The sequence below is a fragment of the Anser brachyrhynchus genome, assembly GCF_964034855.1.
Source record: "Anser brachyrhynchus genome assembly, chromosome: 2".
In the NCBI taxonomy this organism is placed as follows: Eukaryota; Metazoa; Chordata; class Aves; order Anseriformes; family Anatidae; genus Anser; species Anser brachyrhynchus.
Window position 1 is genome coordinate 32,733,586 of NC_137695.1, and position 14,778 is coordinate 32,748,363.

Below are 14,778 nucleotides of genomic sequence, written 5' to 3' on the forward strand. Positions count from 1 at the left end.
GATTACCAGCTGCAACAATGCAACAGATGTGTAGTAACATTTTCATTAGTCCACCTTATCTTTAGTTAGCATTACCGTATAGCACTCATTACATACATGATTATTTTCAACTGCAGAATAACAAGTGACCTTTTGCTTAGGAATGTTGGTTCTTTTTTTTTTTTTTTTCCCTGTAAATTAATGTTTTAGTGATGCATCGCTACCTGGTTTTGTTGCAGAAGCTGTAATTTTGTTGGTGCAAATCTGATGCTTCACCGTTTCTGTCACTGATGAAAAGAGTCGGTAACCGATCCCCTTCCTTCTCTTTCCAGATGCTCTCTAAGTCCATTGAGCAGCTAAAGCAGCCTGGCAGTCACCTGGAGGAAGCTGAAGAAGAGCTTCATGGAGACCACTCGATGCAGGAGGAGCGAGCTGCCGCTAGCGGTGCCAGCATTAGGGCTGAGAGCAGCAGTGCTGGTGTGGATGACAGAATAGGACAGCAGGTTGGGGCTGTGAAGGTCAAAGAGGAGCCACCGGACAGTGATGAGGATATTCAAACCCAGCAAATGGAATCTGGGGAGCAAGCTGCTTTTATGCAACAGGTAATAGGCAAAGATTTAGCTCCAGGATTTGTAATTAAGGTTATTATCTGAACATCACGTGCATTTTCTTAGCCTTTGATAAGCGATTGTGTTTTGAATCACTGATCTAGCAAATCCTGATTTACCATTCAAAGAATTTAACAAAGGAAGAGGTGTTGTATGCACACTTAAAAATGTAATGGAGCTCATCCTTATGGCCACTAATGGAGAAAATACCTGTTGCAGTCAATTGCTCTACATAACTCTTTGCGTAATAGACGATAGAATTTGTATTAGCCCAGGATTACATTACATCGCTTACTCTTAGTGCAAGAGAACTCGTTATCACCTAGCTTGTTGAGATCAGCTACTGCTGGACTTAGTTTCCAGACCTGATTGATGAAACATTCTTCTCTGATTTTGAATCCTCTGACTTTTGCTTTCAGCTATCTGTATATAATGTATCATAATGTAGTCTTGAACACTGTTAAATATAGGGTATTTTTTCCCCCAGTAGACAGGTACTGACTGCTATATCAGCGGTTCCAGGCTGGAGTACAAAGTGTAAGTTAGAGAAGTGCACAAGATGGATGTAAAGATGCCAGACAAGGCACTGTTTAAATATTGCATTGTTTTCAGTTTTTGCACTGCCTAATTTTTCATTTGTCGTATTTGATGATACTGTCCGCGGAGACATCCTTAAATGAAGCAGATGCAAATACTGGCAAGAAAGAAAACACAGCATTAGGTTCCAATCAGATACTACGGTATTGGAGGAAAAGCACAGAACTGTTATCATTATTGTCTGATATCCAATCACTTGTTTATTTTTTTAAATAACGACTAATCATACAATATTGCATAACCTTTATCACTAGGTCTTACGGACAAATCCTAAAATAAGGTCAGTGTAAAAATGCCAACTCAGCAAGAGGAAACTTCAAATTGTCTGACAGTATTTTACAAACACTGAAGAGCAAAGCACATTTGTGAAATCTGTGCTTTCAGAGAGCTGGTGTCCCTTTTGTTGCTCCAAAATCAGACGGAGCAGTGCTGGATGCAATGGCAGGCACTGTTTATTTAAGTCAAGACTTTGTCAGGTCCCTGCTGTTCTCCTGCAGAAAAGTGATTCTGAGAGGGGGAGCAGGAAATGCCTTATGGAAACAGGAAGCCCAAGTGATTCATGTGCTGAGGAATGTAAGGCAGGGGGAACGGGGTAGTGTTCTCTCTGTTTTTAAAGGCACTCTATGAATTGATTTATTGTCAAAGAAAATAACAAAGCGAGTAGGGAAATTGTTAAGGAAGCTTTCCAGTGAAACATTTCCTTCATATTCCCTTTTGATATGTTTACCTTGTTTTATAGGTTTACTTTTGTTAAGCTAGTTAAAGATTCATTGTATTAAGATCCCCTTTAATATGGATAATCCCAAACTGACCTGGAATCCTTGTCAGTTTTTTTTCTATTAAAAATATTTATATTTCTAAAGCTAAGGTATTTTAAGGTGCAGTATCCTGTTTCAAAAGAGATAGCTGTTTTGCCAAATGTAGAAATTGTTCTGAAATGTTATTAGCATGTGTTGTTTACATTATGCTCTAATACTATTAAATCTCTTATAAAATGTTGCAACTTATAAAGATACATTATCCTTTTTCCTAGAAGATCTCCAAACAAATGACTAAATAGTTGCTATATAATGAAAGGCCTCTTGAACCATAAAGATCATCTTAGATAGGAACGATATATTAATTGACAAAATATAGGTTATTTTTATTTGTGCTTTATATTTGAACAGAAATCTTTTGCTGTCTTGGATGAAAAAATCACATTCACATTCAAAAAGTGAAGCATATAAAAATGAAATTTTATGTTTTTCCCATTCCGTATAATTTTAATTTTCTTTGAAACCTAACTTCGGCTTCATCAAAAGGGATAGTGCATCTTTTAAAATACATTTTATTTGGGGAGAAATTTGCAATGAGAAGATTTTTGTACAATATCATTTCAAAAACATGTATTCACAAAGGACAGAAGATATTTTTATAATGTCATTCAGGTGAGAAACCCCAATACATTAGTGGGCTTTAATTTCAGAATCTTTCAAATTTGGATAATATTAAAATAGAGAAACTACCTGGAACCAGTGAAAAGGAAAACTGGGTTTAAAAAAACACAGATTTCTAATTGATAATTGTCTCTTACATTTTAAATCTACTGTATTTATTATAATTTACACCCTTAGAGGTGATCTCTTGTTTTGTGTTGTAAATATATTCTGTTTGTATGTTCCCTTTTTTTGCCTTCTGATATAAGTCTCTTCCTTTCTCAAATAAAGTTTTTTTTTAAAAGATCACCTTTCAGATATCTGACTTTGTGTAAAGTTGATAACTTAGTTGTGCTTTTGCTTTGTATAACCAAATATGTTTGCTACACATTGTTGAAACAATTGAAGCTTTCAGGAGCAAGGTTTTTATTACACTATTCTTACAATGATTACACAAAGTCTTCCTTTTAGTCTCTTGTTTTATCCTACATCAGCCATTATAAGTTCTAGTGAATGTGGAAATAGTATCGATGCATGCTCATTTTCCCATCATGGCATTTGTCTTGAACATGTGATCATATGTAGTATCATATTGGAAAGGGAAAGTCCAGTTTCTTTGCCCCCAATTATCCAAAATTATCCAAAATCTGGATGAACTGATATAATTTCTATGACACTTCTAAAATCCTCCTAGAACCATAAAAATGTTGAAACTGAGTTTATAATCACCTTTTTGATACTCCTCAAGACCATTGCAAAACTAGAATCCATCTGTAAATAGAGTGGGAAAAAGGGAATCCACAAACTTGATGACTTTCAAGCAATTGTGGGAGAAAGTGAAGTCCTGCAGCAGAAAAACAGCTAAGTGGTGACGTTTCCTGAACTTTGCTTCAGATGTGCCGAGAAAAACACTTTGTACTACGTAACTCTGTTGCTAAAGTACATGAATATTACTGTCAAAAGAGTATGGAAAATCATTGCCTTCAAACTGTTCATTTAAACAGGAAAAGCTTTTAGCTGCTTTGATTCTAGTAGAATTTTAACTAAAATAAAATTCTTTCAGGAACCTAAGGATGTGAGAATAAATATTTTCATAATTCAAATGTAATTAAGTGATCCAACAGCAAAGTAATGTTTTATCAGTAATACATTAAAAAATAGATAAGAAAATCAAGTTTCAGCTTAGGAAAGCTTAAGTAGCATTAACAGAATAACAATATACTTCTTGCCCTGTCAATTATTATGTATTTTGAATCTTGTGCCTGCAAGTAGATCTTGCTTTTGACAGTGATTTTTACCGAGATGCCATTTGTTTAAATACTCACGTCAAAATTAGAAGAGCAGTCTTAAATGCTTTCAGTTGACAGCACTCCTGGTTTGGAGGCTACACCTACATTTTTTTCTAAATTATGTGTTTACCACACACCAAAGCATCCATAATGTAAAAAAAAAATCAAAATGTAATACAATCCATAGGCCTTATTTTTTTCTGGGATTAATGTGCATCTCCTGATTAATGTGCATCTCTTTTTTTTTTTTGAACAGCAGCTGCTTAGTCTGTCCTGTTGTCCACAAAAATAAAGCCAGTGTAGATGCCAGTTTAGAAGTAATTACTACCAAACAAGGGAAAATGCTTCATAATATTTATAAACTCAACTAAAACACAAGTTACTGGATGCTAGCCTTTTTCACCTTCTGATGTTAACAAAATAGGATTAAAAGTTGAATGCCTCAGCAAAACAGGACTCCAGACACTGCCGCTACTCCTCCTCTCTGTTCAGCAATTCATTCATGCACCATCTTCATTCCATCTTCGTTATCATCAAGATCACTAAGACTTCTATATGTTATTTAAGCTAACTATACCCTGTTTTTGTCTTCACTGGCATTCTGAGGTATAATCTATAAACATTACTCCCAAGCACCAATCTAAAAATGTTTACTTATTTCTCCCCCTTATGAACACTTCACAATTTGAAGCCAAAATTAGCTAAGGCAAGTTAATTTCCTTATTGTATTCTGTCCCACTAGCAGCATGTCCTACTTATCCCACTTAAGGGATGTTTGTTTGCTTTTCATTTATTTGTTTAGTTTCTGATTTCCTTATGCAGTTCCCATCATTTGGGTGGTAGCAGTGCTTCTGTACCTGGTTTCTCAATAGAAGAATATAGTGTAGAACATTATATGCTAAATTACTGTTCAGGCAAACAGAAGACAAGCATCATAATTTTATCTTCTTCATTGCTCTAGTGGAATCCTGTTGATTTTTTTTGTGGCATTTTATCATTGCAATTGATAGACTGTGCTTTGCATTTAGTAGATTGTGCGCTTTGCATTTTTTTTCCTCTTATAACTCAGCCTACTTTAGAATTACAATAAAAGGAAAAAAAAAAAACAAAAACAAACAAAAAAAACCAACACAAGAACAACAACAAGCCCAAAACACATAGCCAGTTGCAAGGCAGAATGGGGGATGCTCTGGGCTTCCCAGCCATGCTCACTCATTCTGCTGCACAAGGGTTATCTGCTATGTGTGCCCTGCTTTCTGGTCCCCTGGACTCAGGTGTGCTCCTGTTGCTTAGCTGGCCCCATACCTCATAAAGCCCATACAGGCTGACTTTGGCCTTTAATGCTGGTAGTGAATGGCTACATGTAGGCACACACAGCTATTAGAGACCCCAAGGGTTGCTTCAGCAGCAGCTGAAAGTTAAAGGGTACTAGCTCGCTAACTTGAAATCATACTTCAGCAGTGCCTAGTTCTCTGGGATGACTACATGGGGACCTTAATAACTAGAGTTACTTTGACAGTCCAGATACTTACTTGTAACCAACTCAGTGCCTTAATTAGCTGATTAAATGAGATGGTTTGAATCTGGCTCAGCACCTTTGTGGCTTTGGTTTTACTTTTCCATAGTTGCCATGAAGTATCTCTGTTGATTCTAACAGTACATAGCCCTGAATCATAAGGGAAGTTGGCTGCACACTTGGTTCTTCCATGTTGATGGCGAGTTGCAGCATTTTTGACCTTGATAAGTGCTGTGAAGACCCAGAAGGGAAATGAGAAATGGAAATGTAACTTTTGAATGTCAGACTTCTAAAGAAACCTTCCACCTTCTCTACTCCCTTCTGCCCTCCCTAAATGATATTGTAACCACAAGTCTTTCTGATCTGTACTAGATCAATTCACTTTTTTTCTTTTCCTTAGGCTACCTTAGTCATCTCCTGTAACTGTGCAGCCAGTAAGAGAGACACTAACCTTGTACTGTAATGTCCTTCTTCAGTTCTGTGAGTGCACAGGCCCAGTACAACCCCCAAATAATATAGGCTAGCATTAGGATTTCTTTATTCATACCTGAGCCTTAGACTATCCTAGGGAAGGAGTGGGGAGGTTGGAGGGAGAGAACTGTGGTGCTGGATTTGTTTTGTGAAATTTTTTCATTCATTTACATAAATCTCTAAATATTTAGCCAGCTTTGTGTCTTCTTTGCTCTTAAGGGTCTGTCCATAAAGTTTTTGACTGTTCATTATCCAATACTACGGGAAGTATAATTCAATTTTTTAATGCCAATTCTATGTGAAAAGGCATAATAATAAGAATTTCTACAAGTAATTTGCCTCTCCCAGTTGGATGTGAAAATGATCTTTTTTTTTCAGAAAGTATCAAATCTACTTAATGCCAAGGAGTTGATTGCTATTTTGTTTGTCTCTGCTATTGTACACTGCAGATGTAGAAGGCAATAAGACTTATTTTATCGCATAACTAAATTGAGAACTGAGATGTCTGAACAACTATATGGCAAATGTTTTATCAGTACATTACAAAATAACAAAGTTTTTCATTTCACTGATAGCAGCACAGAATAATGTTGATAGTGCTTATATTTTTTGATCCCAAATTATTGATGCTTCTTTTCCTCCTTCAGATACTTACAATATAGTATTTTGGTACTGCACACTTCTGTCAGTGAAAGCTGCTGGGGCAACACCAGGCAAAATTACTTAAGCAGGGGTACATAACTAGCATGAATCAAAAGCCTGTAAATCCAGATCCCAATAATTATCACTTCACATTTTGACAGTCAGATGATATTACTTTCATACCAATGGGCAATTTATCATTTCCTGTATCAGACAGCATGGTTTTATTATTATTATTCTCATTGAAGAGGATTATGTGTTCTTGGAAAGCTACTTCTTTAAATGCTTTATGTTTGGAAGAGCTCTGTTCTGACCTCCAAATGTTTTTCTCCCTCCCTGACAGACAGGCGCATGCACACACACAAGTTTTCATTTTTTCCTTCCCTTAAAATATGACAGTGAATACATGCACTTCTCAGCACACTGCTGACTAAGTCTTAATAAAGCTCCATTGGTTAATGCCCTGGAAGAGCAACTCAGCCTGAATGCCTTGGAGACATAGGTGCTCTAATGCAGAAAGCAGTTCATAATCTGTCTCCTCTCATGGCCTGGCCTGTGACCTTTGGATCCCCAGGAGGCCGAGGAGGTCTTTCTGCTCAGACTGCCCGCATTTCCTCAGCAAAGAAGCTTGTGAAAATTGCAGCTACAAGAGTGCAGCAATGGTGAGGGTTTAGCAAGGTACTGCTCACCTAAAGCATTTTGTGAAGTATTGGTCTCCAATGCTTTCTTTAATCTTTTCCTTTTGCACCCATTGAGAAGGGTGCTGGGATATTTTTAGGTGGCAGTTTGCAGATTTTAAAGCTGATTTCTATTACTGAGCGGAGCCAGAAGTAGCACTGGGCAGAAACGTTGAAAAATGCTCTTCCCCATGAACAGAAGAATAGCTATAGAGAACAGCTGTTCCTAAGCTTGCTTTCCTAGATCTTCCTCTACTGAAAATACAAGCTTAAGAGTCACCACACACTAGAGAGCTCAGTCGCTCAGGCACCTGACTGCACATGGGAACAGGTGGTCATCAGGGTTCCCTCAGTTCTCACCTGTTCTGATCCATTTTGACACCTCACCTTAGGGCATCACAGGTGCCAACAGCACATCCCTTGACATCTTCCTTTCTTTTCTTTATAGAATGTTTTCGTTCTCCATTTACCTGCACTTGTGCAGGTCTTTTGTCATAGTTTCCCATTAGCTTCTGTGTAAGTTTTAGTTTTCTTAAGCTACTGATTTTATGCAGAGGACTTCAAATCAGTCTCTGGTAGTGTTTCTGACAGAAAATCAAATTGCAGCACTGAATACAGGTGCCATCACCACAGGTTCAGCCCAGGGATATCTCACTTGAATAGCTCTGCTTTGGCTGCTTCTGCAGAAAGTAGGCCTTGTCATGGATTCTGCAGACTTTGGTCAAAATACATGCAGCATTAACCTTTGTGAAAAGATACTGTGAACTAAACCGGTCGGTTATAGAAAGGAATCAGTGTTTGGTTCTCCTTGCTGTCATGGCCATTTAGCGTCATTGCGAGAGGCTGAATATTAACTTGTAGACAGATACTGAAAAATTGGTAGGTACATTAACAGAGAAGGAAAAATTTTTGAAGCTTTTTACATCTTACCAGAATCGGCTCTACTGTCTTTACATGCTCTTTGTCAGCATGATTGATAGCTTCAGCTCAGAATTAAGAAAGTCACAAGAAAGAATGCTTAATGTTTGACACACAGCACGCTGCTATTGATGTACTGCTGGTTCTCCCACCTCCTTCCCCCTCCCCTCCCCCCCCCCCTTTAATATAGATGCTAAGTATTGAAAAGGGAAAAATAATCATGTGGTCAGGTGAGATGCTTAGAAATGGAGGAGGATTTATACCACCACTTAAGGCAAGTTAGAAAATGGAGATGCAGTCCTGCTGAAGTTGGTTGCATTCAACCTGCAGAATTGTGTAATTGCAACAGTAATTTATGTCAGGAAGGACCAATATATATATGATACTTCACTCCTCCATGTTACGCAAAGCTGATTCACTGTACTAAGTGCTTGGGCCCAACCAAACCAGGAGATTCAAGGCCTGCAGCTGACTGCAGGGCTGAGATACTCTATGCAAAATAAACTGAAAAATACAGTCTTGCAGCTAGATACTCCTACCAAAACTGAGAACCTCCTCTGCAGGTCACTGTTACAGGGCTGCACCATCACTGGTGAGACACTACCTGTCCAGTTGCTGCCACGGAAACAGCCGCTGTGCTTGGTCCCTGCCTTTAGCATGTGGGAAGCTGTGCTAGAGGAGGTCCTTGGGGTTTATAGCAGGTCTCGGGAACGAGGAGTAGGGTGGATAATTTGAGAGACCAGGGCAGAGGAAAAACAACAAAAACCACACAGCTGTCCAAATTCTTTGGTCTGAACAATTCACCGAGGGCAAAACTAAGTCAGTTTTGTTAACGCTGGCAGGAGCTGCTGGACCACATTTTCAGTTGGCTTCATAGGTCTTAAGTACACAATGGCATTATGAGGACAAAGAAATGCTACTAACTTCACTCCGTGGATTAAGTTCTCTCTGTGCCACTGAAACTGTTGTGGAGGGCCATAGGGAAAGTGGCTCCTCCCAGCACTTGGCTAAGCAGTTAGTGTTGAGGAAGCACCAGAGCCTGAAAATCAGAGCTGCTTTCCAAGAATGCATTTTGCAAGACAAGAAGAACAGGTGCAGAAAAAGCTACCCCTCTGTTACTCCCCTTCAGCAAATTACTCCTCACCACGGCCTTCCCCAGCCCCTTCTCCCACCCATGGCCCAAGGGCAGACCTGCAGGCATCCTCAGGTGCATCAGACCCTTTGCAGACCTCTTTGAATTTGCCTTCTGAAGGCCATAGGGGTCTAGCAAAAATGAGATCATCTCCAGAAAGGCCACAATTACCTTCAGTAACTGCTTCTTCACAGATGTGCTGGGGCCTCTTGTGGAGGGACCTGGCTTCTCTGGCAGGGAAGGGACAGTGGCAGAAGGCCAAGTCCAGCCGTGGAGCAGGAAAGCAGGCAGACGATAAGGCATCTTCCTTGTTTTGGCACTTCTGTGGGAAGCAATGGTGGGCAGAGGATGAGGAGAGGGAGAAGAGGCCATAAAACATCCTACAGCAGCTCTCGTAGTTAGGCTTAAGAGCCCTCCTCATCTCAGAGAACAGGTCCATCTCTTCCTAACCAGATCTTTTCCAGATCAAATAATGGAGATTAGTTAGTAAAGAAAATATTCAAAGGTGTATAAGAACAAAAGTTCCAATTCCTAATTGTCCATACCTATTACATCTTGGATCAATAACTTTCAATAACTTGAGAAATACTGTAGTAAGTAAAGATTGAGTCAAGCATCAGTTTTCTATCATCATTATTATCCTACCTTTTAAACATAAGTTTACATTTATTTTTCCAGATGAAAGTCTGTATTTTAATTTCATTGAATTATTATCAATTATTAAACTTAATACTCCAATTCAGTGCTGAACCTGATATCAGAAACTGAATGCTTATCTGAGCATTCTTGGTTAAGGAAATGCATAAAGTGTAGATGGAATATCTAAAATTATTATGAAATTATCCAATACATACTGGACTAGAAAGCACTTTTTTCCTTTAAAATTTAATTTAAAGGACAGCTTTTTTGTGTGCTGAAATGGTTTTCCCCAAATTCTTAATTCTCTTCATGTCAAGAGTATTATGCAGCCTACAGAATTTATCATTTATAGTAAACGTTCCTGTGTGTCACTTCCCAAAAATCTCAAGGACTGGACATTTAATCAGTGACATCACTGTTTAAAAGTTCCTTCTAAACTGATTTGCAACCTCGTTCTTATTGTGCAAAATAATAAAAATAACAATGATTTAATTTGGCACCATCAACCACTGAAAGATGAATCAAAAAGAGATTAGTAAGTGTTCTAGGTGATCTTAACAGGTCAACTACAAGTAAATTCATTGATGACACATGATACCACTGACTGGCAACTCTGACTGTATTATGGCATGGATAAACATGCTGTCTTTCCTAACAACTGCCCATGAAAACAAAGTAATTTGAGATCATGTTGCTGTAGAAAACAACTAAAAATAATCTTTTTGAATACACATTTGGAGGGCCTGATTAATGCAAAAGCCTGAGAGAAATGTGTTAGAACCTCACGTTGTAAGGTACCGAAGATGTTTCTTTTAACTTTACTTGGAGATTTTTTCTTTTTCCTTTGAATCAGAGCACCAGCACTACCTGCCAGTGTAAACCCAGTAATGCTTCCTGGATGTTCACATGCTCAGGGCATTTTGAGCTGTGCCTTTAAAAATAAATAAATAAGGAATGAACTTGTTTGACATTTCAAGCCAATGACCAAAGCCAGGGAGCCAGTTGAGTATGCTACTATATTCCCTTTAACTTTATTTTTGTGGGCATCACGCATTTTTAAGATAGTTATACATTACCCTGAACCAATGTAATATAAAAGATTTACTGTTACAGTTTGTGTGTGGCCAGGCAATGGCATATGGAAAACATGTTTCCTGCTATTTAATTTAATTACTCTAATCACGTGCCAGCCCCGGGCATGTCATTCTGGACCTCTGAGGCTCTTTGTCTGTCAGAGAGATGGACAATATCTTGGCTTTGTTTAGTTGCTCTGCAGGCTGCAGATAAAACCACTGAAATACTGACTGTTTGTTTAACCAAAACTTTGCATTTTAACCATTTGGCTTTGATTTTTTGTTTTACAAGAAAAGATGACATTTTGGCCTTGGTGAGCTGAAAAGGAAATATTAGGGATATGACGAAGAACTGTCACTTTCAGGCCTTAATAGATGAAAAAGAATACTCTAGCCTTCTGGTCAGAAATCAGCTTTGTTAGCAGAAACTTAAGACATGCGTTGCTGTTATTTTAGAGTTGCCTGTTAGCAAGGGCAGCTGGAAAAGTCCTGTTTATAATTGCTCCATTCTAATGTGTTTAGTCCTTCATTCAACTGTTTCAGTAGATTTTATTTTCTTTAATTTTAATAGATGAAACTGTAATGGATGAAACTCTCATTAAGATTCCATAGCAAGTAATCATGCTAATAACATTGCATCCAGGTCCAAGTTAGCTTTTATGTTAACACCCTACAGTGATTTTCATATAAGAAGTAGCTGTAAATTAGAGCTTTAAGTCCTTTGACGTTAAAAATTAAAAGCAGACAGTACTTTGTTCATATTAGAAACCCCGAATCTGGAGAGAAGAGAGAAATTAATCACACACTTAGCTTTAAGTATGTGCTTAACACTACCATTTCTGTCAGCTGTAAGCACGTGCTCATGTCCATGTTTTCCTGCACCCAGAAGTGATACTAAGGAGTACTGTAGTCTACATGATTTCTAACAATCGTGTTGTTGTAAGAAGAAACAATAAGAAGCAGCTTTGAAATGAAGCTAGTTCCATCTTATAAAGCATTACTATGCATAAATAGACTTGTTTATTCTTATATTTCTGAAGACTGAACTAACTTCAGTTACTGTAAGTTTCAACGTAAACGTACTTATCTCTATATATGGTAATGTACTGGTGCCCTGCCAGAGTAGCTCTCAACCTATATTGCATGGAAGAGGGTAGACAGAAGGTCGATCAAATTGTCTCAAGAGGTCTGCACCATCAGAGGAAAACATTGTATGGGATGGGATGAGATGCAAAAAAATGAAAGTGTCCATCTGAGAAGAATGAGACAGAATTTATATATTTCTGATATTTCAGTGTATGATTTTCCAATTGACTTTACTGTTTTCCTGTTTCCTGGCTGAATCATTGAGACATAGAAATAGTTTCCTTTAAGTTACACAATATAGCAATGTATGAATTAAACTTTTGTTACTATATACAGAATTACAGCTCTTGTCCCATTTAGCTTTGAGCTAACCACTAGATGACACTACTTCCCACTTACTGAACAGGTGTGAGCATATGCTCCAATCTTCCCATATAACAGTTCATACATATTTTCTTGTTTCTCACCCAAAGAATACATATATATTAAAAAAAAAAATTGTACAGGCATTGCCTTTGCCACTATATATTTTGATGGATCTTGTATTTTGTATATGTATATATATTTAGCAGTGTATACACATGTCTTTGCATGATCTATAGAAAATACGGATTATGCAAGCCGCCTTTAGGGTGTTGTAACTTAGCCAGTTGATGATAGCTCCACTTAAAAAAAAAAAAAAAGAAAAAAAAAGAAGAAATTGAAGAAGAACTTAATAGGCTAGAGTTTTATGAAGAACATTCCCCCTTCCTCCCCTCCCTGCCTGCCACCCCCAGTGTCCTGAAAAGAAAACAGTGCTAAGATAGTACAGGACATCTCTAAAGATGGGCATAGAGAAAAAAATAGACAGAGGAGTCAGGAATGAGCAAGCTGTACTACTCAAGTCCAAAAATGACAAACTGTGAAGAGAAATAGACACAGAAGCACTGTCATGCTTATCCATAAGGCTGCTGCAGTTTTTACATTAGGGACAATGCACATTTCAGAAGGGTGCGTGGAAAGAGTCCCGCATTTCTAAAAGCCTGATTTTCAGAAATCCAGAAGCTCCAGAGTACTTGCAAAACTGTTCCTCCAAATCACAGAATCACAGAATGGTTGAGGTGGGAATTATGCTGCTAAATGTAACATAATGCAGAAAGGCTTGAGGATATGCAAGTAGAGTGATAGAGCTTTCTGATTAACATATAATACAATTGTTGTACATGTGCTCTAACTGAAATACATACAACCTGTGATATACTTCATTTAAGGAGTATTTTGTACGGCCATAGTAAAAAGTCTTTAAAATTTGCCTGTCCTCTAGTAGTGTAATAAGGTACTACCCATACTCAAAGCAAATTAGGAATTATCTTTCAGTTTACTAATCTATATTGGGAAAAACAAACAAAAACCAACCAACCAAACAAAAAACCACCTTTGTCATGATAACACTTGTTTAAAACGAGATCCTTAGTGGCACTATCGGTTGGGTAAATCCTCATCCTCTTTCACATTAGCCAAGTACTTCCATATTCATGTTGAAGGGAACCTGCAAGCAAGGAGGGTAAACCTCCTTGCCCGACAGGATGCTCTGCTCTATTTAAATGTCACATCCTATTGCAACCTTTTATTTTAGCACAATTTCTTCTGTTTTAATGCCAAGCGCTGGTACTAAGGTGTGGTAAAGTCATGTAATGTGAAGTCAACACAGTGCTAACATAGCTCTAGAGCAGAAAGCAAGGTACTTCTGCTAATAAACTAGTTTTGTTATATCAAGTTGGCCATGAGATACAAATTCAATTGCCGATTTGTAAGACTTCAAGAACTTGTATTTCCTTAATTATGTCAGTTTATTTGTACCTATGTCACAGTTCAGCTAACACTTCCTGTAGTTCTGTTGGATATTTAGGAATTATATTTACAGATAAAATCTGTCCCATTCAAAACTAATTTCTAGGTTACAAGAGTGCAAATCCATAGTCCCTATAAAAGAACAGTGATACTCCATAGACATAGAACCATATTTGAAAAATTATGCTTCTAAGTCATTTATCAGCAAAAAGAGACATGTTTATCTATTTGCAACCAACAACTTCACTAGACCCATGTAAGAACTGAGACTCTCTCAGCACTTTAAGGGTGTCCAAGTCCCCAGGAACAAAAATGTTTGGAATCAAGAGTACCTAAATTGCAACCATAAGCAATGCAATCAAAATCAAAGGTATAGTTTTATCCTATGCATGTGTTATTTGGACAGGTTAATTTATTGGGGATTATGGATCTGAGGAGAATCCACCTAATTTTAAACATAAAATAAGAGAAAAGCTGGAAAATAACACTTTAGCCAGAGGTTTTGCTTCCTTATTAAAATGCTGTCTTGTATTTAATCTAAACAAGTGCAATTACTTTTCAGACTTGGATTTCCTCTACAAATTTTGTGCTCTTATATTTCATTTTAGATGGGACATTTATGCAAATTGCTTCTTTTTCACTGATTTCCTGCAGTTTCTTAAATTTGTCAGTAAACAACCTTGAGCCTCCCTCCGAAGACTGTTTAGGAAAGGAACAAGCTCTCTTCTATTTGTGGCTAAGCATGAGCTCCAGGAAGGTTAGCTGGAGTATTCAAAATAAGGCAAAACAAGAAATATCTTGCAAGACAAGCAGCATATCTTCAGACCTGAGTCCGTGACACACTGTGCTAAAAATATCCTGTTGATTCATAAACTACCTGTGCAGGGCAAATTCCCTGCTCAG

At 37.8% G+C, this 14,778-nt stretch overlaps 1 protein-coding gene and 1 long non-coding RNA gene across 15 annotated transcripts in view; one reads left to right on the plus strand and one right to left on the minus strand.

The window, feature by feature from the left end:
- Window positions 1-14,778, plus strand: part of HDAC9 (histone deacetylase 9) — a 480,503-nt gene that overhangs the window by 286,637 nt on the left and 179,088 nt on the right. For 13 of the 14 annotated variants that reach the window (XM_080581240.1, XM_080581243.1, XM_080581231.1 and 10 more), the window contains one exon: window positions 312-2,908. In XM_080581240.1, the coding sequence (XP_080437366.1) occupies window positions 312-632 (321 nt within the window). In that variant the 3' untranslated portion in view covers window positions 633-2,908. Of the gene's footprint in view, window positions 1-311; window positions 2,909-14,778 lie in introns of those variants that run through there. The other variant, XM_080581236.1, reaches the window with a different exon arrangement.
- The window catches only part of LOC308190206, a 34,909-nt gene continuing 20,814 nt past the window's right edge, over window positions 684-14,778 (minus strand). Inside the window, exons 2-3 of the long non-coding RNA XR_013947007.1 lie at window positions 9,419-9,569; window positions 684-1,281 (exon numbers count right to left, since the gene is read on the minus strand). This is a non-coding gene — a long non-coding RNA (uncharacterized lncRNA). The remainder of the gene's footprint in view (window positions 1,282-9,418; window positions 9,570-14,778) is intronic.